Raw genomic sequence first — 27,445 nt, 5'->3', positions numbered from 1 at the left:
GTTTTATCTTTTATCAACTTTATACTTAGTCATTAGCTTGACGATTGATAGTAACCATATTGAAGCCTGCATAAGTATTCATCGGAACTCGTGTGGCCATCCGTTCAATCGTCTATATCTGCCTAAGTCGACAATAGGCAGCCTATGGACCAAATCTACCCCGTGGAGAGGAAAAAAATAGACCATAAAAACATAATTTTTTAATACTAGTTTTCAGTTACATAATAAAGTTTCGATGTATTTGGAAATAACGAGAATGTTCATCGTTTATTGCAGTTTAAAATAATAGTCAAGATAACACAATAATTATTAACTATAATATTTTAGTTTTTACTGGCACTCAAAATTTTTTTCAAATTATCTAGACTACCGTAGAATTTAACTGCCGACTTTTTATCTATATAATGCAATATTTAAAGTCACTATATATATTTTTGATCCACACATAGGTAATATTATTGTACTTTATAACATTTATAGATTATGGGATTATTGTTTTTCACGAATAAATATTATCTAGTTTTTATAATTCACTGTGAGGACCTGATCAAACTTAGAACAGTATCAACTATATATCCATCAGTCATTTTCATCTATATCATTACAACCGTAATAAGCAATACCGAATTTATAAAATTCTAAATGAAAAATCTTTTTCGTTCGGACATTGAATGTGTTGTAATTTATTCAATATATAAATATAATAAGTCGGAACTCGAAAGTCCTTATTTATAAGCCGTACGGCGTACATAACTATCAAAATAGCATTATAGGTATATATATTAACTGCGAAAACATTTTGTATAAAGTGCAAAATTGTACAATAATTGTTGAAACTGTTTTTAGTCCGATTATTATACCTAAATAATTATTACACTATATACGAGTATTTTCAACTTACGCCATAAAATCGTCATGCCCAATTCGTAAAACTCTAATCTCTATACTATATATAGGCACAAAAATATTAATAACATATTAATTCTCACTTGTACAAAAACAGTAATTATAATTTAAGTATCCGTATAAGTATATACCTATAGTTTATAATATTATTAATATTATACATATTATAATATTCATACGCGAGTGTATCTACTTCCGGGAGAAAATTAATCGGCTGCACATTATACGAGTGTACTACCTACTCGTGCCATATATGTATAGATATGTATACTATAACTACATAGATTGTAGGAACACTACCTAGTACCTAACTAGCTCCATAAAACCACTGAATAATGATACTGATCTCTTTATTATTGTTCTTTATTGCCATCATTAATTGTTATGATATTTATTGTATTTAAGTGCATAGGTTAGGTACTTATTCGAGGTGATGGTTAATCGTACCTATTTATTACAATAAATATTTTGTTACATACACATTACACATAACAATATTATATACTGTCTGTTGTAGTCTTGCTCCTTAGAGTCATTTGTTAGGTATCTAGTACTATCTACGTACAAAATTGCAACTTGGTACACCTATGGCTAGACATATATTCCAAATGTGATTCATCGATCATAATATTATAAGGCTGCTGGAGCCGGATATTGCTTCCCCAAAAAAGATCATAATCATATACTATATAAATTGCGGCCCGTAAACTTTTAAAACATACGTAAATTGCGTCCCGGTATGTTTGAAATTTATGTTAATTGCGTATATTTACGTTAAATATATTCTTTTCATTTTAAAAATCCGAATTATTATTTGTTTGATAATTTGATTACATATTTTATATCGATACTTTTACAATTAAACCTCTCCTTAACAGACTATTCTAAATAGTGGAAGAGTTTTTGAGCACAAACTGAGCTCTCTAAATATTGGACAGAATTTAGCAACCGAGTATTCGATATCTAGAGATTTTACTGAATAGTGCTATCATAATATGCAATCTAACCAACAGATAGGACAGGTAGATATTACGAATAACTACAATTTATAGCGCCAAAACTAATATTTTTTCTTAAAGTGGGTTATACGTTATACACTTATACTTACTTGTATTATTATGTTTATAGGAAAAAAACTAAACAATTCCTTAGTGGAAATTTTCAAATATTTGAAAATCTTCAAAATATTTTCGACATTATGAAATACAATATTAATTTTACCATAAAGTATTCAACACCTTAATGTCAGTGACGACTTTACTAGACAGATGGGTTGGGCCCTTTCTTCGACTGTACACATTACATAGTAATAACTATAATAGTAGTTATGATAATAGTCATCAAAACGCGAGACATTTTTATAACGTTAGAGTATAATTTTTTTTTTCTTATAATATATCCCTTACCGAAAAACTAAATTTTAAAAACATTTTCAAATAGTTAAAATTTAATAGTGAAAAATGTATAGAAATATTTTTAAATAATTAAATAGCCACCGTCATTTAATTATTATCTTAATACGTTTTGTAAATGTTAAGTAAAATATACTCTAAGTACCAACTCACAATAGATGTTAAATATATAAAATCGATTTATAATCAAGATTGAGAACTGTAGGAATGACTTATGACCTCGATGTAATTAACGAGGTATATTTTAATACATTTATATTTTACTGATGTATTTTGCAATACCCCCCATAAACTATTTTTCACAATCATACTATGCATTCAGTACAATAAATGTGTCCTTTAAAAAAATATATATATAATAACACATTAACGTGTCATGTTCTCAAATTTGTTTCAGATGGGCCTTCAGTCGTACTGCAAACCAGTGGTTATCAACGTCGAAAATCCTGTGTCCACTCAAATCCTGTATTTAGTATCATTGCTCATAGTTGTCATATTTTTCTTATTGTTATTGAGGTGGTTCAACTTCATATCCGTTTTCCGATGAACAGTCTGCGGCAGAAGACTTCCAAAAATATTATACAAACATATTATTTATTTATATACGTATATATAAATATATTTTATTAGTACAATATACGTTATATATAAATAGGTGTATTATCTATCTATTATTATATACAATTTTAGAGATATATCGTCTGTTATTTAATGCGCATATAATATATATATAAAATATAGTTACGAAATTTATCTATTTTAAATGATAATAATATGTGTGCAGTAAAATGTTTTAACAATAATATAATATATAATTTGGTATTAATATAACTATTTATTTTTACATGAAGTGGAATAAAACGTAAAATGTAAAAACAGGTAAATGCTTTAATCGTTTAATATTTAATACTATTAAATATTTATATTTATTTATCTATATTTTATGTATTCGTCTCCATCTTATCCTGAACTCCTTTTCGCAGTATGACATAACAGCAGTATAGAATCATTGACGTGGCGAAGGGGGACTATAATCGAAATGTTATCGCCTTTGCATTTATGACCAATATGTTATAGTTTAGTTTGAATTAGTATTTTAGTATATTTATCAAGACATAGAACTGGACCCCATGGACCCCCCCCCCCGGGGGGGCATCCACCATCGTAAATACGCCACTGCTTACGCAAAACATCATTTTTCTCAACACTGTCCAATAATTTAAAACCACTTAATTCAAAAAATGTTTGATCATTGGTAGTATGGATGTATGGTAATTCACTACTTGTAGAATGTAGATGTACAAGGTATATCATTCAAAACTATATTAGTGTTAAAAGTAAATAAAATAAAATTTCAATGTCTGATTTTATTATTGTACATATTAATGACTAAATTAAATTAATGTTTTTTTTTATTCACCAACAGAATCATATAGCAATTGATAGTTTCAGTAATACCTTTAATACTTAAACTGTCATTGGTATCAGTAGTAGAAATGTCATTAATAAACTCTATAGAAAAACAAAATAACATCATAATAACATCTATTGAATAATTATTGTTAAATAATAATAATAATTACTTAAGTTAAATGAAGGAACTGCATTAAAGTTTAAAACTTTTGTACCGGGGCTGTAACAATCGCTACTAAAATGAATGGAACATATTCGTTTTTATAATGAATATAATTTGATAACAACTCATTACAATGATCGGATCCTATTAATTCAATCCACTTTTATAGGAGGTCTAAACGTGTCCTTGGATTAGGGAACCTGTGTGAAATACCACCTTAAGGCTTAAACCCAACATTTACTGTTAATAACAACCTCAGCATTTTAATAGTTTGGAATAACAATAATTATTATAATAATAAAAATCATACCTTTATTGGTGCATCCTTTCACACAGCATTTGTAAGCGGCTCTTCCTATATTCAAAAATATATACTTAACAAATTAGGAAATAACTAATAGGTCTTTAACAATAAATGAATAAAATAAAAATGGCGCACAGACGACAAAAGATTAAAACAATATTATACTAATAAAGTCATAAGACAAAAATACTCGTAGGCCACAGACATTTAATACAACTAGATAGCCGTCTACAAACTAATATTGAAGTCCAGTAAATGGTCGACTTTTCTTATCAAAGAGCCCCTTGTTTACATTATGATTATAGATAATAAAGAATCAACGACTGTCGATTTGAATGTTTTGTAATCAGTATTAAGTAATAACAAAGTAGTATTTTAATTTGTCATAGTTTATGTTAAATATATCAGTGGCGGCTATCCTATAGTAAAGGTGTAGCGCCTGCTACACTTTTAAATTTTTGGTGGGTGGGGTGGGTTGTCTACGTAATTTTTCGTAAATGAATAATGTAGAATAATAATTAGGAATATTTTAACAGTATAATTCATTGTAAGTAGTAACTATATGGAATGTAAATTGTAGATTTATAGATGTGTTATTTAATAATGCGAACGTTGTGTTAACGGTTTTTACACGACTACAAAGATGTCTATCGCGATAAGATTACCATTCTAAAAATAGAATTATAAGTAAAAGTGATTATTGTAATGCGTACCTAATGCGTATGTACTAAATTAAATACATCAATTATAGTGACCTACTATACAGCTGAACGTTACTAACTTGACCACTCTTTTTTTCTATTGTTGTTTTAGTAATAAAAATTTTAGGAACAGCATCTTTTTTTAATAAAATATGATTTCGACCTCCCACAATAGTTTTAAAATCATTTTTAGTGAAATGGTCAATACAGACTCGACTATATGTATTGTTTGTACATCATACTTTATTTTTATAGATTTTAACCATAAGTCCTTTAGGTCTTTGTCTTTTGGAAAGCTATTTAAAATCATACGTTTAATAAATTATGTGAAACATAATTCATAGGCAATTATAACCTTGTGATTTTAAATAGTTACTTACGAAAAGAAATGAATACTGCTTCCGGTTATTTCTTTATTAAGGCAGTTTCCAACAAAAAATCTATGCACCATCTTAAATTAATTAAAATAAAATAAATTGTAATACTACGAATTCCAAATTTCTGTGGCGACGTGAACAATACACAACGAGCCGCCCAAATTATTTACGATGTCGACAGCGTACAATAGGAAAAACCCATGTTCTAGAATATTCCACGATGGTCTCGCTAGAGTATACTCGGGGATGTTCTAGAACAAAGCGGAGCCTATAAATACCAGCTGATCAGATGCTCAATTTTCATTCCGTCAGTGACTACGTATCGTGACTTACCGTGTTGTTCAGTTCGCAGTAATATTGTACGCGTAATTGGTATTTGTTTGTTATATTTCATTCTTGAACATACATATCACAGTAATATAGTGCTTAATATTTTTAAATTGTGAGTGATTATTTATTACCATAAACCACAAATTGGTGACCTCGACGTGATGGAAAACAATGAATCGTCAGTAGCCAGAGTCGCGGTGAAAATTCCCGAGTTCATTTCGTCGGATCCCGAACTTTGGTTCGCCATGGTCGAGGGAAGTTTTGCCAGCGCAGGTATCAAGATCGACAGTACGAAATTTGGGTATGTTGTCGGCGCATTACCACCCAAATATGCGGTTGAAGTGAAAGATATCATAATGGCACCACCATCGGAAAACAGGTACGTAAAAATTAAACAAGAATTGGTCAAACGTCTCAGCGCATCCCAAGAAGAAAAAACTCGCCAACTATTGGAACGGGTCGAAATGGGTGATAGAAAACCATCGCAATTTTTACGCCATCTTCAAAGCCTAGCTGACACCTCCATTCCGGAAACACTGTTAAAAACGCTGTGGATGGGCCGACTACCGAAAAGTATTCAGGTAGCGCTTGCGATCGTCAAGGACTGCAAACTCGAGGACCTTGCAACACACGCAGATAATATTGCAGACGCGTCTGGTCCTATACTACCTCAGATCGCGGAATCAACTGTGAGTAATACTCTGGAAGCTACGTTAAATCTTAAGCTTTCACAGCTGGCGCTAGGGATTAATCAGGAAATCACGGCGCTGAGAAAAGAAATCGCTGAGATCAACACCCGTCCTGCACGTGGGCGAAGCCCCGATCCTAGTGCCCATCGTTCAAGATCTCGATCACGAAGTCGTAATTCACACGGTGTCAATGGAATCTGTTGGTATCACTGGCGTTTTGGATCCAACTCCCAGAAATGTGTAAAGCCATGTACATATAAGTCGGAAAACTAGAAAGGCAATCACTGATGGCGGCCAGTGAGCCAATGCCATTTCCACGCCGCCTATTTCTAACCGATCGTGTCTCACGAATACAATTTCTTATTGACACTGGAGCCGATTTATGTGTATACCCACGTAGTGTGGTTCAAGGTCAACGAGATAAATCGGACTACTCCCTATCAGCAGCCAACGGGACGACCATTGCTACGTACGGAACTATTACACTTGCTCTTGATTTCGGACTTCGTCGAGTTTTCACTTGGAGATTTGTGGTCGCGGATGTATCCAAGCCTATCATTAGGTTAGCGAGTTAGAAGCTTTTTAAAATTGAAATATTTTACACAACGCTTATAAATTAAAATATCGTAAAAAACCGACGAGAAGACACAGATAATGTTCTTCCTTTTGAGTTCGAAAATAAATAAGTTTAATGAAATAAGCTAATAATACTACACTTGAATTACTGAACGTAAATTTGTTATGTTTTACGTTTGTCCTCATATAAACAATTCATAGTTATTAAATATTCCTTATAAATATCAATATAAATAAATTAACAGAAGTCTTTTCCTCGAGGATTAGTTTAAAATAATCCAATTTCAATTTTAAATATAATTAATTAATTTTATTTTATAGTTTGGGCGTTTTTTACACTTGATGATGATTTTAAGAATCGAAATTGGTCGTTATATTGACACATATTAAATTTAACTATTATACTCCCAACAAGAACGTTTATTTATTTATATTGATATTAAAAATATTTAATAACAGTATTCAGTGTTGAAATAATAAAAATAATATTGTTATAAGATATTTGAAAATTATATTAAACCCTTGGTCAATTGTTCTGTTTTTGTCTTATATATATATATATATTTTTAATTTATGTATGATTTTTTTGTTTATAAATAAAATCATTTGCCATGGATTTGGTTGATTTATCTTATGGTTATTCCCTAATTCCCCACCAAGTCCTTGTTTTTGGTAAAATATTAAAAACAAATTCTTATAAATATTTTATTGTAAACATTTATTTTCTTATTTTATAATGTCTGATGCGTTCATTTTAACATTTGTGTTGTTAAGTGATGTGCTAAGTGCTTAGAAGTTTAAATTTTTTCAACTATTCCTTATTTCTTATATTTTTAATTATTTTAATTGTTTACAAATTAATTAAAAAATGAGTCAACAAAGACGTTTTAGTATTGTTTGGCAATATATGACAGCTTTTGATAGCACTTATGCTGTGTGTGATGTATGCAAAAAAAAATTGTCATATAAAACGTCACTAACTAATTTAAAAAAACACATCACCGGAGTTCATGGCATAAATATAGCAGAAAGAGTAAGTATTTAAGTAAAAAAAATTAATAACTTAAAAAGTCAAAAGTCAAATTCAATCTTAATTTTATTAATAAGAGCTGTGAATAATATGTAGCACTTAAAGTTTTTATTACAAATTATTGATATAATTAGTTTTCATTATGGTGATTTAATATTACTACATTCGACAGATATACAATTTACAATTAATCAGAAAATTTGGGCTACTATTAGGTAATCTATTTATAAATGTAGACAATTATAAAAATTACTAATAAGTTCTATTAAACATAAAATATAAAATTATTAAACTACTTAATTAGAATTTAATATTTAAAATTTGAATTTGGCTTTGATACATTTGGGTGATATGAAGAAGTATAAATTTTATTTAAATCGAATAGGTTGATCAAGAAACTGAAGAAACAAATGATGTTAATGATGTGGTTTCATTGTCTTCGAATACTTCATTATTGCCTTTGACTACCATTCCATCAGCTTCAACCACTATTCCATGTTCATCAGTTTCTTCTACTATTTCATCATCTTCGACCAGTATACTTAAACGCAAACAGTCATCTATTGCTAGTTTTTTACCAAGAAAAATGACACCTGATAGAAAAAAATGTGTGGATAATGCGTTATTGAACATGATTGTAACTGATTTTCAACCATTTAAAATAGTTGAAGATACAGGATTCAAACAATTTGTAAATTTATTAAATCCAAATTATTGTTTACCAACTCGACAAGCGATTTCAAAGACTTTAATTCCTCTTGAGTATCAGAAATGTATTGCTAAAGTGGAAGATCTCATAACAAATGAAGCACACAATGTGTGCCTAACGACTGACTGTTGGACATCTAGATGCAATGAGAGTTATATAGCAGTTACGGCTCATTTTGTAAATAAAGATTTTATACTCAAATCAGTACTTCTAGAGTGTAGTGAATTTTCCGAAAGGCACACTGCTGTAAATTTAAGTGATGAAATTCGAAGCATTATAACGAAATGGAAGTTGGAAGCTAAAGTTGTTTTAGTTGTTTCAGATAATGCAAGCAATATAAAGAACGCTATACATAAATTACATTTAAAACACTTGGGCTGTTTCGCTCACACTATTAATCTAGTTGTTGAAGAGAGTCTTAAATGTGAATCTGACTTGATTAATAAAGTTAAGACTATAGTCACACACTTTAGAAAAAGTACTATAGCCCATAAAATTTTGGAAAAAAACCAGATTAATAGTGGTATTAATGAACCTAGAAAATTAATTCAAGCAGTGAGTACTCGCTGGAATAGTGTGTATTATATGTTGGAAAGAATTGTTTCACTAGAAAAGCCAGTACGGGCATCACTTGGTTTACTTGAGAATCCTCCAAGTAGTCTCACCACCATTGAATGGACAATAGTTAAGGAACTATGTATTGTCTTAAAACCATTTGAATCGGCAACAAAAGTAGTTAGTGGTGAAAATTATATGACGGCATCCATGATTTTGCCCATAGTCAATGGTTTGTTAGAAGTATGTCATAAAATGAAAAGCAAAACTTTTGATCCTAGGATTCATGAAGTTATTAAAAATCTTCTAAGTGCAATGGCCAATAAAAATAGCTGGGGTAACATGTACCATAGCAAAACACTGGCTAAATGTACTTTTTTGGATCCACGTTTTAAGAATTTGCTATTTCCATCAAATTCCAGCTAGTCTGAAAATACTAAAAATGAAATTGTTGATGATGTTACAAATATTATTAAAAAAATTAAATCAAACAATATAGAAGACAGTAGCCATAGCGTTGAACATCAACATTCTGTTGCAACTGAAGCTGATGAATTTTCCATTTGGGGTACTTTAAATGTGCATACAAGTCAATCAAGACCAACCAATACATCACGGTCAATGGCTATATTGGAGGTTCAAAATTATCTTGATGATGTTTTAGTGCCTAGATCAAAAGATCCATTAGAATGGTGGAGGCAAAATTATTATAACTTTCCACATTTATCCATTTTGGTAAGAAGAATGTTTTGTTGCCAAGCAACTTCTGTACCATGTGAAAGAATTTTTTCTAAAACAGGATTATTAATAAATGATCGACGTTCTAACTTAAAACCAGAAAAAGTTAAGCAAATTATATTTTTAAACAAAAATTCTTTAATTGTATAGTTTTGTATCAAACTTTTTTATTATTATATTATTATAACTATTAATTATTATTATTATTATTATTACTATTGTTAATATTATTATTATTTATAATACACGTCATATAATTAAATATTTTTTAAGGAGAAATATAATATACATACATCAAGTTTAAATAACCAAATTGTTTTTTTTGTAACAGTGATTTGAGGTAGGTAGTTATCGTCATTTTCAATGATTCACTTTAATTACATAAGATTTTCTTGACACCCTAATTTATTTGAAATTATTTATAGTGATAAATGTTTTAAGCGAGCGTATGACTTAGGAACTTAATTATTAATTTTAAAAACTGGATGTTTTTAAAACTAACAAAGAAACAGTAATCACAGACGACAGCAGAAAACTATATGAGAAGTATTTTAAAAAACCACACTATTTTTAGTATTTAGTAGGTACTATACTACTATACGTATTACATATTTACATACTATTATATTATTATATTATTATATTATAGACAATTTAATTAATTAAAATTAAAGAAAAGATTTGAATACACAACGTCAAGTTTAACAGTTTCACAGTTTTCACAGTTTCACAATTTAACCGTGATAACAGATAACGACAGTGTGATCAGATCACTGCTATTTTTTGTGTTAGTAGCAGACACTGTTACTGCTACATGGGCACATGGCAAGTCGCAGTGAAAAGTAGCAGTGACTGGTACTTTTTAACATCACTATAATAAAATTGTTTATATTTTACTTCGTCGTCCTGGACTACATTATAGGAATATCATCAAAGTACATGTGATTGTTTATACTGTGTTTAATTCCGTTCGTGCGATAGGTCTAAAAATCACCGTTATTTGTAATATTAATTTTCGTTTATTTTTCATCGGTGGTGATCATCATTTATACAAACCCCACTGCGTTGTATTTGTCGCAGCATCCAACTAGCCGTCTCTGCAAAGGTAAGCGAAAACCGTATTTTCTTATACTTAAACTAATGATGATAGTGCTTGTAAATCGTATCGGATATATTATCGGTATAATGGTATAAATAAGTTCTTCCTACTCATCCCGTGTACGGTGTACAACTAGCTAACCCTGCAGAAGTGTGTGTGTGTGTGTGTGTTTATTTTACCGTTCACGATGCATCTTCATCGTCACGCATAACTTTCTGTTCCTGATCTGACCATAATTTCTGTATTTAATTTCTCTTTTTTTTTTTACTATAGATTCTAGACCGTCGTGTTCATCGTCTTGTTTTAAGTAATTTATTACAACCCGCCCAAAACTTTTCATAAAATGTCTCTGAGAACCATCCAGAAAAAAATACAGTCGTATGGCAACATCAACAAAATCACTTCGTCCTTAAAACTTGTGTCGGCTGCCAAACTAGCAAAGACTGAGCGTCTGCTAAAGGACGTTCGTCCGTTTGGCCATGGCACGCTATCATTTTACAAACATTATACACACATTAACATGCTCGATCACATTGAAAATCATCTCATATTTGCCATTACTTCTGATCGCGGTCTATGTGGTGGCATACATACGTCTATCGTGAAGAAAGTCAAACAAGAACTAGACAGGCCTGATCAAAAATTAGCTAAAGTCGTGTGTGTTGGCCAAAAATCAGAGGAACTGTTAGCTAAGTCGCATAAGTCTAACATTTTATTTACAGTTTTCAAAATAGGAAAAGATAATCCCACGTTTCTAGAGGCTTCAAAAATATTCAATGAATGTAATTACGCCGACTTTATTGCTTGCCAAATATTTTACAACCGAATGGTTACTAGAGGCAAGTCACACGTTGACTGGATCTCCATTTATAATACAGATTTCCTTCTCACGGTAGCTCATATTGCTAGTATGGAAGAAGTAGAAGAAGAAAATATGAGAAGTTACATTGAATTTTCTACTGTTTCACTTTTGTTTTTTGCAATGGTAGAAAACTCCTTATGTGAACATTCTGCTCGTATGATAGCTATGGATTCTGCATCTAAAAATGTGAAGTCGTTAAATGAAAAGTTATCCTTGGAGTATAATCGAAAAAGACAATTTAAAATCACGTCAGATCTTATCGATATTGTTTCTGGAAGTCAAGTTATAACTGAAAAATAAACTATTCTGTTTAAAACCACTCTTGTTTATTTTATTTTTAACCCTTTTCAGTTAAAATAGGTTTTGGGCACAATATACATGTTGCAAAAATAATTAATAAATCTATACGCTGTAGCTTGTATCAAACAATATACGAATATATATATCGTATGTATAATAATATATTGTACCAACATAGATAAGTTAGTAATGTTAGTAATATTTAGTACGTATAATTAGTAATTACACGTTCCAAATCTTGCATTGTCTAATAAATTCAAGTATGTTGTACGTACATTTATTCTAGAAGTATTTATCTACGTTTTATTTAGTAATGTAAGATCTGATTTACTAATATATTTTTTACACTATTCGTAAAGCCAATATCTACCCACTTAGGTATAAACAGTTATGTATCAAAAAAAATATGACTAATTATAACTAATTTTTTGTCGATCACGTTCACACTATAAAGACAAAATTGCCCAACATTTTTTTTTTTTTTGACATTCGTTCAAATACCGCTTGTTGAGCGAACATTTGAATGTTGTACGCGCACACATGATTAACACGTACATACTAAGGGAAACATTATCAACGAACTTGTTCGTCCTAGTGTGGACCCGGCTTAAGATGCAATTTATATGAGTAACATTTTTAAAATAAATTACAGATGGCGATATTCGAGTGTGACAGTAAATCTATTTTTTTTATATTATTATATAAACCTAAGATAAAATTGTAATGATAAACATTGGTTTATAGTTTACCTATGATATTCTCAATGATAATATTGATAAACTAGATTTAGAATTTGTGGATTAAACAAAGTTATCCAAAAATGTACAATGTAGCTGTTTGTTATATCATTAGATATTAAACATATAAAAGTAAACCTTTCAAAATTGAAAAATATACTTTTGATACTATGAGAATAAAAAAAAAGTCATACCTTATAACAGTTAAAACAAATTTATTAAATTATTGCATTACCTATAAATCATTACTTAGTACATTAATTTTATGATGATAATAATTGTATATTTAACTATTTCAACTACACAATTTCATATATAGCATTACATTATAATATATAAATAAGGAAAAAAATATATTTTATTTTTATAGTTATGTGAGAAAAAAAAGTACCTTTTGTAATTATTTAATTTTATTAACAATTTAATAAATGTTTTGTATTTCAAATTGTAAGCTGATGGTGTCCCAAACAAAAATATTCAATGATGCTTCCATTATCTTCTTGAACTTTGAAGAATAAATAAAAAATAATACCTTAAATATAACCTATAAATATGGTGTACAGTGTTTATTTTAATATTAATACATCTAAATATTTTTATTTAGGCATGTATATACAGCCATATAGGCATATAGCTTTATAGGTATATAGGTATATGGTGTCGACATTGGACACTTGGATCAATTACATGTTGAACTCAGATATTATAACTCACAAAGTATAAGTCCATAAGTCTTAATCTTATTTATAGTATTCACAAACTGAATCAACTAAGAACCTTAATGCCCATCAAAAATAACATTACAAGTGTCTGAAATAACTTTACCTTAAATTAAGTATGTATTAAACAAATTGAATGTTTTAAAACATATATATTAATAATAATTATTATTATATAAGTTCAGTATTGGAAATAGATAACTAAAATATTATATAGATAAAGATAATAGATAAAAAATAAAAATGAGAAAAGTAACCACTTAGCTATACAAAAAGTGACAAATGTTCCTACTGTTCCTTGTCTATCTACATTGAGTAAGCTATTAAAAGGTATGCGTGTTAAACTTGAATTAAATGATCAACAATTTTGAGTGAAGATGGTAAGTCAGTCTATAAGAAGAATATTTTATGATATATTTATATTTCCATTATATATATTATATGCTATATATTATTTATTTAGTAAGGTTGAATTAATTTTTGCCAAAAACATTTACTTATATAAGTATTAGAAACTAGATGGACAGAGAACAAATAAATTATTTTTATGAAATACTATTATATTATATAGGTACCCAATACTTAGAACAATCTGTAATTTGAAACATTACAGTTGTATTATTATGTGTCAAATTGAGCTTTTGGTAGTATTAAAATGTTAACTAGATTTGTATATCAAAATATACCAGTTTACATTATCTATTATTTATATAATAATCTTATTTTGTTCCTACTGCCAAAATATGTTTTTTGTCGATGCAAAAATAATAATAACAAATTACAAATAAATAACCAATATTTTATTTAAATAATACTTCTATTGTACAAACACACCATGACGGTAGTGCTACAGGTCCTATTTATTTTTCCTCTTAGTCAAATATTCCATGTAAAATCAACTTCCTTACACATATCTTTTGATAGTTTTAAAGTCCTTTTTACATACTCCTCTATCACCTTATTTATAAGATCTTCTATAAATAATGTACCAATTTTGTCACAATTATTTTGTATTAACTGTTAATGTGAACTCAGTGAAAAGAGAATCCTTTTATCCTGTTTTTTTCATTGTAATATAAATGTTCTTATCTGTTATCACATCTTTTATTCATTGTATCTTGCCAATACGAGTACTTAGTATTTAAGATTTTTCTATTATGATAATAAATTAATAAAAAATAGTATAATGAAAAGAATACTCAAGCGAATATAAAAATCATACCACACAAAAAATAGTATAAATTAAAATGTTCTTAAAAAAAACTACAGTAAGTAAACCAAATATATATAAAAAAAATCATTAGAATAAATGTAAAACATAAAAACATTAATTTTTTTTTAAAGCATTTTTTAAACTAGTGAAATTATGTCTCAATACCACTTTTTGTTGCATTGACAAATATTTGTTCAATTTCCTTATAATTTCATCCAAGCTAGGAAGCTTTTTGCATGATTCTATGTTCAACAACATGCTCAGCATAGTGCCCCAAAGTTCTTTGTCTATGTATCTATACAATTAAAACACCAATTAAATTAAATGTAAATGGTTGATTTTTTTATTATTAAATGATATAATACCCTATATGGTGAGATATTATTTACATTAAAACAATTATTATTAATATAATAGCATAATAATACAAATAACAAATCGCTAAGAAATAAGTTAATAGACAATATATAATTATTAAAAGATAATTCTTACCTTGGAAATGGTTTTAATGGCACCCATAATTTACGTATTTTTTGAGTTTTCATGTAGTCTGACATGAGAACCATGTAAATAATACCAGCCAATCCAAAATAATCAGTCTATAATAAAAAAAAACATACTTTATTTAATAGAAAAAAAAACAAAACAAAACAAAAAAAAATGATTACCTGGTAAGTCCATGGCAATTTTTCTCTCATTTCATGACAAATAAAATCAGCAGTTTTCACTGTATGTGTAAAAATAGTATCAGGAGGGAATAAAGTCATATCAATACTACGACCAAAATCAATTAACTGCACACAAGGCTGATCACATTCATTAGGTCTATAAAACAGTTTTTTTTTTATTGATAAATTAAAACAATTCTATAAAATATATTGATGAAACTTACAATGTTTTAATAATAACATTATCTGGTTTTAAATCTCCATGAATGATTTGACATTGATGAAGGTATTTGAGTGCTGATGTCACTTGTAAAATGAGCAATGCACCAACAGTGATAGGAATAGAGCGGTTCTGTAAATCATACAAAAGTTTTTGGTATTATATAGAATCATTAAGAGTTACAAACAAGTGTAATGATTGAGATTATAAAAGCTATAGGTCAGTGTTACCCAAAGGGTGTGCCGCGACAACTTGAACTTTTTTTTATATTACTACCTAATAACGATATTATTCGATAAGTAGATAATATTTATCCAATGTGTGGCGTGACTTATAAAAACTAATAATAATGTGCCGCGATGGGGAAAAGTTTGGGAACCATTGCTATAGATCAACAAAATAACTCATTTAGATTATGATGTCTATCATTCTTTTAAGGACTCACCATCGCTACTTTATATGCTAAAACTACACTTAATAGTGTTCCATGAGTAGCAAATTCCATAGAAATAATTGATCCATTTTTGAAAACAAACATCTGGTCCATGTTAATGAAATAAGATAATACCTTAAACAAAAAAAAAAATATATCAGTTTCATTAAAAAAAAAAAAACCATATAATTATGTACAAAATTTGTGTATAAAATAATATCACTTATTTACTTTCTCAGAATCTTTAAGGCGATGCTTAATTTCTTTACTTATATACCATTCCCAAGCACATGCCGGTTTTTGAATTTTAAGTGCTCTTTCTACAGCATTTTCACCATCTGGTCTAACTTTCATAACACGCGCATATGATCCTTTACCAATTTCATTGATGAGTGTCATTTTATTGGGACCTAGATAAAATAAAATATTAACTTTAATATTAGTTTCTTATTATTTTTTCATATATTTACAAATAATACACAATCTTTACTTATATTTTGTATTTAATATTATAAAAGTAAGAAAAAAACAACATCATAACTTGTAAAATGGAAAAATCCAAATTAAAATTAGTGATACTTCTTAGTTTTTTTCTTAACAAAATTATACAAGTTGTACATACCCAATTTGAATTCGGATCGCATAATTGGTAAATCTGATTCTTGCTCTATATAACCAGATTTGTGATGTTCATTAGGAAATTTAATTACTCTTTGTAATAATTTAGTTATTAATTCATCGTCAAAAGGATTAATTGAATCACCTAGATAAAATAATGAATTAGCTTTAATTTATTGACATTCTTATTTACTAATAATAAAAATAAACATTTACTTTTAAAAACTAAAATTTTAAGATCAAATATATGGTATGAAATAAACTTTTAATTTATTGAGAATATTATATATTATTATTATTTTAACTCAACATTAAGATAAATAATATTTATTCTTAACAATATATTTTTTAAAAACTACTAACAGTACATATTACATATAAAGTTTAATTAATAAAATTGGAGATAAAATTTCAAATTGGTAGACAAATTATTTTACCAAAATCAATTGAAGATTGTTGTTCTGCTTTTGTAACTGATGAAGAAATAATTCCAGATGAAGTACTGCTATTACGTTCTTTAGACGCTTCTAGTATCATACTTAAATTTTTTCCCAATTGAAATTCTTCAGTTTCTTTGTTTTTATTTGATTCAATTTTACTATTAAGTATAGGGACAAAAGTAAACAATTTAAATTTGTAAATAATGTATTATATGATTTTTAACATATTATTACTAAATTAATTTTACATACGTTTGTGGTTGTTGTTGATTTTCTATGACAGAATTGGTTTTGGTTCTACCTGGGGCCAATGGTGTTGAACTAGACAAAAGAAATGCAAATGCTTTTGTTGAGCAAGTGATGTCGTCATCATTTACTTCAATCTGTAAAATTAGTATAATATTTGAAAACACTAAAATAGAATATTTATTCATTAAATAAATACTAAGGTTGCAGTGATAACAAATAATTGTATTAGTTACATACTATGAATACATAATTTTATATATCATTAATTTATAACACTAAATTTATTTTTAAAGAATACTATAACTTTAAATGTCTAAACCAGCATTTCTCAAATGGTGGATAGCAAATCAATTTTTAGTATTTCTTAAGAATTTTTTTAATTATATAGATTCAAAAATATTTATGATATTTTATTCTGTATGAACATAAACTATATAAACTATAAGTTTCTGTTATCATCCAGCAAGAAACAAGCACACTTATCATAAGCTTCAATATTAAAAATACATTTGTAAAATTATATTCATTACAAACCTAAAAACTGTATAGTATAAAAAAAGTTTAGTAAGAACAATGAACAAACTTTGATACTACTTTATGTATGAGTAGTCATGTGGGTCACAATAGTTTTCAGTGGACAATTTGGGTCTAATCCCAAAAATATTGAGAACCACTGATCTAAACAGTTAGTGATTATTTAAGAGAGTTCAGCAAAATCAACTTATATTTAGTATACATAAAATATTAGTTGTACTTTTTGGGGAACATGGTAAGAGTCTGCATGTGGCATCCCCTGTATTGTGATATTGAGTCTACACCAGGATATATATCACAAACTAATCTTACTAACACCGGTAATAAAATACCTAAGCATTCAAACTTAAAACGGCACTTTTCAGGACCAACCCCCTCAGCATTTAAAGTTTTACCGGACAGGACAAGAAGAAGTTGTACTTTTATCATATAATATTATAATTATTAATTGGATCTAATGTCAAGAATGCTTACACAATATTTTTAATTCATCCAAATTTATCAATCACTAACAAGTGATTGGAATTTTCAAATAAATCACATATTATGGTAATTTATACATACATTTTTGAATAAATAGCCAAATTATTCATAGTAAACGAAACAATGCAAAAAGGCTTAAAACATTTGGTATTGAATTTCTTTTAGCATCAACTACTTTACAACCATACTAATGATAACAAGTCTCGAGCTCTGGTAATAACTTTACAATTTTTTTTTAATGATACATAGAAAAAAAGTTAATTAAACACATAGTTCAAACCTAAATTACAAAAGATACATATAACAAACTTACATTTGGAATTTTTTTGATAGGAGACTTCCCTTCATTACTTGGATTAATAGAATTTTCTTTAGTTTTGTCAACTTGTTTTCCAGTATTATTGGTTTCATAACTTTCATCTTCATAGACTTGATATTTTGGGATTTTAATTGGTTGCTTACTGTTTTTATCATATTTTAATTCTAATTTTGAACCATTTTTGATACTACTACTTCCTTTTTGGCCCATAAATTGATTCACTTTAGAACTTTTTTTGCTGAACACATTTTCATCATTATCAACATATACATCTGGTATTTTAAAACCTTTTCCATTTTTTTCATCATTATCAACATATACGTCTGGTATTTTAAAACCATTACCATCATTTTCATCATTATCAACATATACATCTGGTATTTTTAACCCGTTTCCATTATTTTCATCGTTTTTATCAATGTATACTTGAATTTCATTCTTTTCTACACAATTTTTATCATTATGATCAACAAATACTGGTTCTTTTTGAGTTCCTTGATCATCATCTGTATAAACATAGAAATCACCTAGATTTTTGACAACTTTCTGCTGTATTTTATCATTCTTCATCTCTATTTTTGAACTCTTTTTAATACTACTAGTTCCTTTTTGACCCATAAATTGATTCATTTTAGAACTTTTTTTGCTGGATGCATTTTCATCATTATCAACATACACATCTGGTATTTTAAAACCTTTTCCATTGTTTTTATCATTTTTATCAATGTAAACTTGATTTTCATCATTGTAATCAACAAATACAGTAGGTTCTTTAAAAACTTTTTCTTGAACATTATCATCTGTATAAACATAGAAATCTTCTTGATTTTTGACCACTTCTTTTTGTTGTATTTTAAAAACTTTGTTGTCAATTGGTGTTTTGTTATCTTCATAAACCAAAAAATCTGAAGGACAAGACTTGATATTATCAACTTCTTCAAATGCATCAAACGATGAGATTGGTTTTCTATCTCTTGAAATTAAATCAGACTCTTCATCTTTATCTATATAAAAATAGTTAGTTCAAAATTGGCTTTACAATTGTAATTAGAATATGTTACCTGCACATGGACTATTCCACATTTGTTGAACTAAATCAATTGCAACTCTTGTATTGACAGTGACAGATTGACTCAAAGAATCAGGCTCATTGTTACGCTGTGGAAGTGGAACCTAAATATTCAGAAATTTAAATTTAAATATAAAATAAACCAAATAAAATATAATAAAAATTGAATAAAAAAAAATTAATACAATTTAATTTTTATAGAAAAAAAAAACATTTGAAAACCTAAGCTGCTAAGACCAAATTAAACATCAAAAAATATAGTATACTACATTTATATAGATGATATTTTATACGCTAACACTACGGTATAATTAAATGTATATATATATATATATATATATAAAATATATAATATTTATTTATTTATGAATATTTAAACAATAATGAAGATACAACAAAATATGGTTATTATTATTTACCTTAAATTCTTTGTTATCTTCTGGCAAAATAACTTTTTTTAAAGGTTTTTCTATTTTCTCCTTTGTTTGACATTTTGTTGAACCACCAAATGGATGTTGTTTTTCTTTTGATAATTCTATATTTTTTTTAATGAAAATTTGAAATAATTAATTAGTTTCCGTTAGTACCTATCAGAATATTAAATTATAAATACTAACGATTTTCTTTTTCTTGTTTTAAGTAGATCTCGTATCTAATTTCTTCAAGTTGTACGTCTCGACCGGCCGCATACACCTAGTGTACATAGTAATATTGTATAATATGAAACAAAAATATAGGAATGTATTTTCTTAATTCCTAATTATAAAGCATACAATAAGTCATCATGAATTTAATAATTAACCAAACAAATGACATATTATATAGTATATTTGTTTAATGACAAGTATTAAATGAAAAACTGACAAATGTAATGAACATACTATTATCAAGTGAAGTAAAGAATTAGTAATAAGTCATTTTCATATTCATAATGATTTACACCTAATCTTATAATATCTGGTTAAATAAAAAATAAGATAGATGCTAAACAAAGGTTTTCATATTAAATGCAACAAAAATCTTTCTATGATAAATTTAATTTATTATTCAATATACTTTTTTTTTTTAAATATAGTAGCTCTTAATTAGTTTAAGATTTTAAAATAATTTTAATTCATAATACATTTTTGTAAATTTTTATAAATACCACACATGAAAGATAAAATAAACATTTAAGAGGAATAATCTTGATTTAATTCTTTAACTCACTTTGTCTTTACAATACATAGGTCTTTTAGTAGGATCTGGAGGTTCAAACACAGCAACTGGACAGGAGAGATTAGTATTTCCTTTTATACTACGTAAAGCATTTGGAACTGTAATACCCGGTAATTTTGTCACACATTCTAAATTATTATCCTGGTGTACTGAAATTAAAAAGATTAAACAAATTAAAATAATTAATTTTCGTAATAATCTTGGAAACAAAATAGGATAGTAAATGAGTATCTCTTAGCTGTACATTAAGAACCAAATGGTTATTATAGTTCTATTAAATTTAAATTCAATGATACATTGATACATAATTGTAAATGAAAATCGATTCTGAAGAGAACAGTCATCAGCTTGTATCACAAAATCATATATTTTTTTTTATTATGTAGTTATTAAAATCATTTATTTTACTTTTAGTATTATAGCAGGTTGATGTAATTTTTTCCGAAAATATTGCCCATAATTATATTATTATTATCAAAATAATATACATTTATACCATATTATATCAATTTATACAACACAAAACAATTAACATATCATTATTTATCCTTTAATTAAATCATTTTGTTCAAATTAGAACTTAAAATATATTTTATAAAAAATAATTGTCTTCATATATCTTCTTAGATTTTATGATTTCAATATAAACTACTTATATAAAAAATCTTCTTTTTAGTTTTCAAAACTTAGATTCCAAAAGAAAAGATTTATACATTTTCATTTACAAAATAGATAATAATTTTTTGTAATTTTAATATATTTTGTTAAAATTCTAACTTCAAATGCATAAAAAATAAAATTTGTGACTATGTATTTTTAATAGTATTATAGAGATAATAATATCTTTTTTCAAGTTGCGTCTTAGATTTTCAAGCATTTGTACGCAGCAAATAATTTTTAATCGGCATTTATAAAAAAATGTAAAAAAAACAATTCTGAATGATGTTGTCAAATATTTTACTATACATAACAAGTAGGGAGGGTTGAATTAATTATTGCCAAAAACATTGAACTTGAAAATGTCAATGTATATATAAAATATGTTTAAAGTTGTAAATACCCCACAAAAAATATTTTTAAATTGCAAAACAATTACCAAAACTATTATTCTTTGTTCAAGTATTTACTTTTTCCCAAATTTGAACATACATTTTTCGAAAAAAAAAATATTTATAAACTTTTTGGTAACACTATTAGCTACTTTTTAAAACCTTACATTAAATGATCAATCCTTAAATTAAACACTTCATACATTTTGACAACAAAATTATTTGCAAGTTTTTTTAATTTCAACAAATTTAATATTTTCAACATTTAGACTTCAAATGCTTTTAAAAAAACTTACCAATGTATATTAATATTTTTTAATCAATATTTATAGACGATGACAGATGTTTAAAAATATTTAAAATATTTGGAAAATTAATGTTTGTTTACTGTATATATCAACATGTATTCACCTTTTTACAAATTATATAAAGAGAAATTATACTATGGGTCATGATTAGAACCTGATAATATAAATATTTTGTTAACATTTAAACATTTATAGTTATTAATTTTTGAATTACAACTAAATAAAATAACTGTTTAATGAGAAATTGTTAATTTACTCAGGAATTTTGTATTTGGTCAAAATTCAAACTTCAGCGCTCATAAATAATATTTATGAATTATTTTCAACTTTACATTCAATTAACTTAACAACTCAAGACAATCCTTGTTTTAAAATTTTGATAACTTAAGTTTAAATATTTATCATTTTAAGAATTTTTAATCAATTTTTTTTCATATTTTTGATAAATTTCAAAGTCGAATTGAAAATGAAAAAAGGCTAGAATAATACATACTTAAACTTGAATTTTAATCAAACTGCATCTATAGTTTGTAATATTATTTCTAAGCAATGACCAAGTAAAACCTGGCTACTTATTAAATATATATTATTTATGATGTAACTGACCTTCAAAATCAATAGTTGGTACAGGTTTAGGAACTTTTGATCGAGTTTTTTTAGGTTTGGTCCAGGGTCCAGGTTTAACTGTATTTTCTTTATTTAAGCCTTTTTGAGCAAGATCACAATTATTAGTTGCGATTCCAAGCAATCCATTTTCATCTTTATCCTAAATTTAATCATACATTATCATAAATTTGTTAATTTTGAGTTTCATACAAAAACTACCTCAAAAATTTTAAGAACAGTATTTTTTCCATTTGCATTATTCATTTGTGGTACTTTTCCAATAACTCCGCCAAAACCATGTCTGACACCACTGTGCGTTTCAGATTTTTTTAAGACATTAAATGCGTGTCTTTTTTCAGGTTCTTGGTTCTTATCGTCATCATTTGAAATTTGTCCATTAAGCATTCGCCTAGCTACGCTTAATTGGAATTGGCTATAAAATAATTTAAAAATATAAAATTAATTTTTAATTTAAATGAAATAATTATAGCTTACAGATGAGCTTGTTCAAGTTCTTCAACTGGTTCAGCCTTAGCTTTAATTCCCAACAAAAATATTTGATCCACACGTTTAAAATCATTATATCTATCTAATAACTCAGCCCATGCGCGATAAAATAAAGCACACATTGTACCAATACCTTGATTATAAACAGTTTGATACAACTCAATAGCATTTGATTGGTTTTCAATCTAAAATGTTTAAAACAATAATTATCTCAATTTTTTTAATATAATACAGTCTTATTTAGAATGCTCTATAATAATATGTTATAAAATTAATTGATTACTAACAAAATTAATTAAAATTGTGATAAATCTTGGATCTTGTTTGTATTTTGCATCATTTTTGAATTTCTGTACAGTTTCTTCAATAAGAGGCATCAAATTACTCTCTGGTCCATGTTTTAAATATATTTGTTCCAACCACTTCATATACTCAAAATGTGGAGCTAAAGGATCATCGCCTTCATATGTACGAATAGCATGTTCATATTTTCTAAGAATAAAAATATATTGTAATGAAAACTATATTTTATATATTTTAAAAATATATGATAGAACCTCGATAGTTTGGATAAATTTAGACTAAGTGTTTTCCAAATTACAAGAATTTTTGAAGGTACTCAAACTAATATGAAATGAATCAATCATAATTTATTAACAATTTTGATAAAAAATTGTAGCAAAAGAAAAATTTCCAAAGATAACAAAATTAATATAGATAAATTTGTTTTATTGGTTAATTGAGTTTCTACTATACTAGTACTGATCATTGTAATATAGATATGTTGTATTTCTTTTAAAAAAATACTAAATAAATAATTGGGTATGTGAAATAATGATATTTAAATAAATATGGAATACTATCAATATTTGGTAAAATTTTTTTCGTTTATTGAACTTACTCTTTCTCCTTATTTAACTTTTGTTGAATTTCCAAATTAGATTGTGCTTGTAAAGCAGTTTCTAATTGAATTGGTTTTCTACCTTGTCTTAGTGGTCTTATATTTTCTTTAGTCAAATCCAGTGCATCAGATGTATCTACGGTATTCATCGTTTTCTATAAAAAACATTAAATTAAATAAAATGAGACAGTCATACAGTTCTTAATAAACACTGTTAAATGTGTTAAATATATTATAATGACAAATAAGAACGAGAATAAGAATTAATAAATAACAATAATCATGACAAATTAAAATTGGCTAACAATTCTTCCCCCACCACCTCACCCCTAATAGTTTTGAATTTCCTGCAATGAAGAAAGTATTAAAGTACTGTTCATTGTTTAACTAGAAATTAAATCTAACATCGAATCTAACTAAATAAAACCCGAGATAAAATCATATTCATTCTCAAACAATTTTAGTTTCAAATAAATCAAAAATTAATATACCTCATAGGTTAACTAAACATTAATATGAATTAAATAAAAAAAATTTCAATAAATGTGAAGGTATTTATATTTGTTATTATCATTCATTGATAAATAGATAAATATATAAGAAATATAAAAGTTAATCTATTAAAACCAATTACCCGATCTATAACCTATTGTAGGTACCTAATACAAAAAAAAAAAATGTTAAGTACAAAATAATCAACAGAAACATTAGTTTTTCTAAACATATATTATGTTGTAGAATATATATTTCTTTTATACTGATTTTTAAAAATAAAGAGGATGAATAATTTAAAAAAAGAAATGTACATTGAAATGTAAAAAGCATTTTAGATAAAACATCCAAATAGAGTGAGCTGGAGTCAATGTCCTATCCTTTTTAATAACCATTTTATAATTAAATTAATTCACATCAATTAAAATGTTGTGAATATATCTATTATAAAAATGGTATAGAACAACAATTTACATCAACGGTTCCCAAACTTTTTTTTGCAGTGCCCTTTTTAAGATCTAATTCAACCGTGGTGCCCTCATGAAAAACAGAACAAAAATAAAATTCTATAAATTTTAAATTATTTATTATGAGTAGTGATGGGCATAATCGAGATATATAATCGAGATATTTCGATTATGAGTAAAATAATCGAGTAATCGAATAATTTCCATTATGAAATTAAAGTAACCGAATTTTGAAATGTTTTGAATTATTATTTATTATCTGGTAATTGATATTTGATTTAGTATATTTTAATTTTTAATGGGTTGTAAAAATAAATACAGATAATGCAATGTATGTTTATAAATAAGAATAATTTTTTGATTCTCTCAATACGTAATAATAGTCAATTATTCTTATCATACGAATAAATTATTTTAATTTCAGATATTCTCTCGATTACTAATCATTCGATTATTGTTTTCATAGGAAAAAACGATTTTAATTTCGAGTGATTTTTCGAGAGATTCTCTCGATTATGAAAATGTCTCGATTACTAATCATTCGATTATCGAAATCATTCGATTATGCCCATCACTAATTATGAGCCATAGACTGGAGTACTCTTATAGCATAGTTTGGCACACCGCTGATTTAAATCTTCGTAGGTAAATAATATTTTATAACTCAAAATATTAAACTTTTCAACCCAAATACGACTGGCAACTATTTAACAAAGCATGAGCAATCAAAATAAGGGTCAATAAACGCAAGTTTTAACTGGATTTCATTTGCAACATAATTATTGTTTTCTATCACAATTTTAATATAGATATGGCCTGGCTGAATGTCATACAACAATTTCAGATAAGATATATGGTCCGAATGCACAGACACTGCTCTGAGTACAGTTACATTGGTTACGTCAATCCAGAGTTAACAACTTTGAATAAGATTCTAAAAATTAATAGCGCTTTCGATTATTACGTTACTACAAGTTATTTTGTCGATAACCTAGAGACGTTACTCTAATCGTGCCGTGATAGTATCAATTTATCAATTTTTAAAAATCAGAGTCCGTTTAGTGCTTTAAGTAACAGACGATTTAACTTGTTCAAAAACAATTTATCGCGTGTGTGAGTGTAGATCTTACCTCAGTAACGGGAAGAATTTCCGTGTCGGTGATCATCGTCAAAATGTCGTCGGCGGACAATGCGCACGAGCAGCCTCAAGTCAACGACGACAGTAAAATACACGATTTTTGACTGGATAGTTGGATAATGTATATTATAATATTACTATTCAAACAAAACGGATAACGGCGAACTACCAACAAACGCCGATGAGAGCGCTGCGTACCTGCGTTTGTACCGGACGGCGAACAACACAGTGGCGGCGGCCGGCGGCGCGGGTCACCGACGACATTCGAACCGCGGCGGCGGCGTAACGTATTTCCCCGTATTCGGCGTCGCGTTCCACTGATGCACACCGTTTCGTCCCGCCGTTTTTGGAGGCGTGAATCCGTCGAGGCCATCATAATTGTCATGTTATACGATTCTTATAATATTATGATTTATGATAATTATGATTTCAGATTTTATTAATTTAGTCGTCGAGACGTCTATTTATCGTTAATCGGGCCACGTCCTTGTCGCCACTACGCTGTCAGAGCGGCACATACAATTATTATTTATTAGTATTAATATCCCTTATGACAAATCCTCAGATATTCAAATCATATACGACACACATTGGTATAATAATATATATATATATTATATATTACGATCTTAAATCAAATCGGAAACATTCGAAAAATGCCTAAATGGCGTCGACCGTGGTCAAAAAGAGACCCGTCATTAAACTCGTTAATCGGTTATATAAACTATGGCTAATATTTAAATAATGATTCAGTTAATAATTTAGTCATGGTTTAAGCGATCGTTTTCACTCTATTCGCCGATTATGAATTACTAATTAATCGCATAATAATTGTCACAGGTAATTATTGTTCCAGTGACAACCAACTATCGATTGTGTCCACTCGGCCTACG

The 27,445-nt window shown here is 27.5% G+C and overlaps 5 protein-coding genes across 8 annotated transcripts in view; 4 read left to right on the top strand and 1 right to left on the bottom strand.

The window, feature by feature from the left end:
- Positions 1-2,976, top strand: part of LOC114131810 (uncharacterized) — a 53,493-nt gene extending 50,517 nt beyond the window's left edge. For all 4 annotated transcript variants that reach the window (XM_050206205.1, XM_050206203.1, XM_050206202.1 and 1 more), the window contains one exon: positions 2,716-2,976. In XM_050206205.1, the coding sequence (XP_050062162.1) occupies positions 2,716-2,865 (150 nt within the window). In that variant the 3' untranslated portion in view covers positions 2,866-2,976. The remainder of the gene's footprint in view (positions 1-2,715) is intronic.
- A 2,791-nt stretch (positions 2,977-5,767) lies between these two features.
- LOC126552519 (uncharacterized) lies at positions 5,768-6,568 on the top strand. Its single transcript, XM_050207233.1, has one exon. The coding sequence runs from the start codon at positions 5,768-5,770 to the stop codon at positions 6,566-6,568; it is 801 nt and encodes a 266-aa protein (XP_050063190.1).
- A 14-nt stretch (positions 6,569-6,582) lies between these two features.
- Positions 6,583-10,742, top strand: LOC126552518 (zinc finger BED domain-containing protein 4-like). The gene is made up of 4 exons (XM_050207231.1): positions 6,583-6,837; positions 8,287-9,502; positions 9,665-9,900; positions 10,578-10,742. Exons 1-4 carry the CDS (start codon positions 6,583-6,585, stop codon positions 10,740-10,742), a joined length of 1,872 nt encoding a protein of 623 aa, XP_050063188.1.
- On the top strand, positions 10,714-12,183 carry LOC126552208 (ATP synthase subunit gamma, mitochondrial-like). The gene is made up of 2 exons (XM_050206904.1): positions 10,714-11,008; positions 11,276-12,183. The coding sequence occupies exon 2, from the start codon at positions 11,346-11,348 to the stop codon at positions 12,162-12,164; it is 819 nt and encodes a 272-aa protein (XP_050062861.1). The 5' UTR covers positions 10,714-11,008; positions 11,276-11,345; the 3' UTR covers positions 12,165-12,183.
- Positions 12,184-14,398: 2,215 nt separating this feature from the next.
- Positions 14,399-26,968, bottom strand: LOC114125955 (probable inactive serine/threonine-protein kinase bub1). The gene is made up of 20 exons (XM_050205351.1): positions 26,545-26,968; positions 24,456-24,610; positions 23,842-24,046; positions 23,543-23,739; positions 23,267-23,480; positions 23,048-23,207; positions 21,076-21,233; positions 20,484-20,559; positions 20,286-20,401; positions 19,859-19,970; positions 18,792-19,801; positions 17,465-17,595; positions 17,210-17,370; positions 16,777-16,917; positions 16,386-16,564; positions 16,167-16,289; positions 15,726-15,853; positions 15,502-15,658; positions 15,326-15,432; positions 14,399-15,128 (listed from the first exon to the last, which is right to left on the bottom strand). The coding sequence occupies exons 1-20, from the start codon at positions 26,578-26,580 to the stop codon at positions 14,948-14,950; spliced, it is 3,747 nt and encodes a 1,248-aa protein (XP_050061308.1). The 5' UTR covers positions 26,581-26,968; the 3' UTR covers positions 14,399-14,947.
- Positions 26,969-27,445: the final 477 nt, after the last annotated feature.

The sequence above is a fragment of the Aphis gossypii genome, chromosome X (genome assembly GCF_020184175.1).
Source record: "Aphis gossypii isolate Hap1 chromosome X, ASM2018417v2, whole genome shotgun sequence".
Classification (NCBI taxonomy): Eukaryota; Metazoa; Arthropoda; class Insecta; order Hemiptera; family Aphididae; genus Aphis; species Aphis gossypii.
This window is presented reverse-complemented; position numbering and strand designations above follow the sequence as displayed.

Excerpts from the sequence above, each read along its gene's own strand:
- LOC114125955 (XM_050205351.1), bottom strand. The coding sequence starts at position 26,580 with ATGATCACCGACACGGAAATTCTTCCCGTTACTGAG. Across the intron at positions 19,971-20,285 it reads AAGATAACAAAGAATTTAAG|GTTCCACTTCCACAGCGTAA; the intron begins GTAAATAATAAT and ends CTGAATATTTAG. Across the intron at positions 16,565-16,776 it reads GCGATCCGAATTCAAATTGG|GTCCCAATAAAATGACACTC; the intron begins GTATGTACAACT and ends TATTTTATCTAG.
- LOC126552519 (XM_050207233.1), top strand. The coding sequence starts at position 5,768 with ATGGAAAACAATGAATCGTCAGTAGCCAGAGTCGCGGTGAAAATTCCC.
- LOC126552518 (XM_050207231.1), top strand. The coding sequence starts at position 6,583 with ATGGCGGCCAGTGAGCCAATGCCATTTCCACGCCGCCTATTTCTAACC. Across the intron at positions 6,838-8,286 it reads GGAGATTTGTGGTCGCGGAT|GTTGATCAAGAAACTGAAGA; the intron begins GTATCCAAGCCT and ends TAAATCGAATAG. Across the intron at positions 9,901-10,577 it reads TTCCACATTTATCCATTTTG|AAAAGATTTGAATACACAAC; the intron begins GTAAGAAGAATG and ends TTAAAATTAAAG.
- LOC126552208 (XM_050206904.1), top strand. The coding sequence starts at position 11,346 with ATGTCTCTGAGAACCATCCAGAAAAAAATACAGTCGTATGGCAACATC.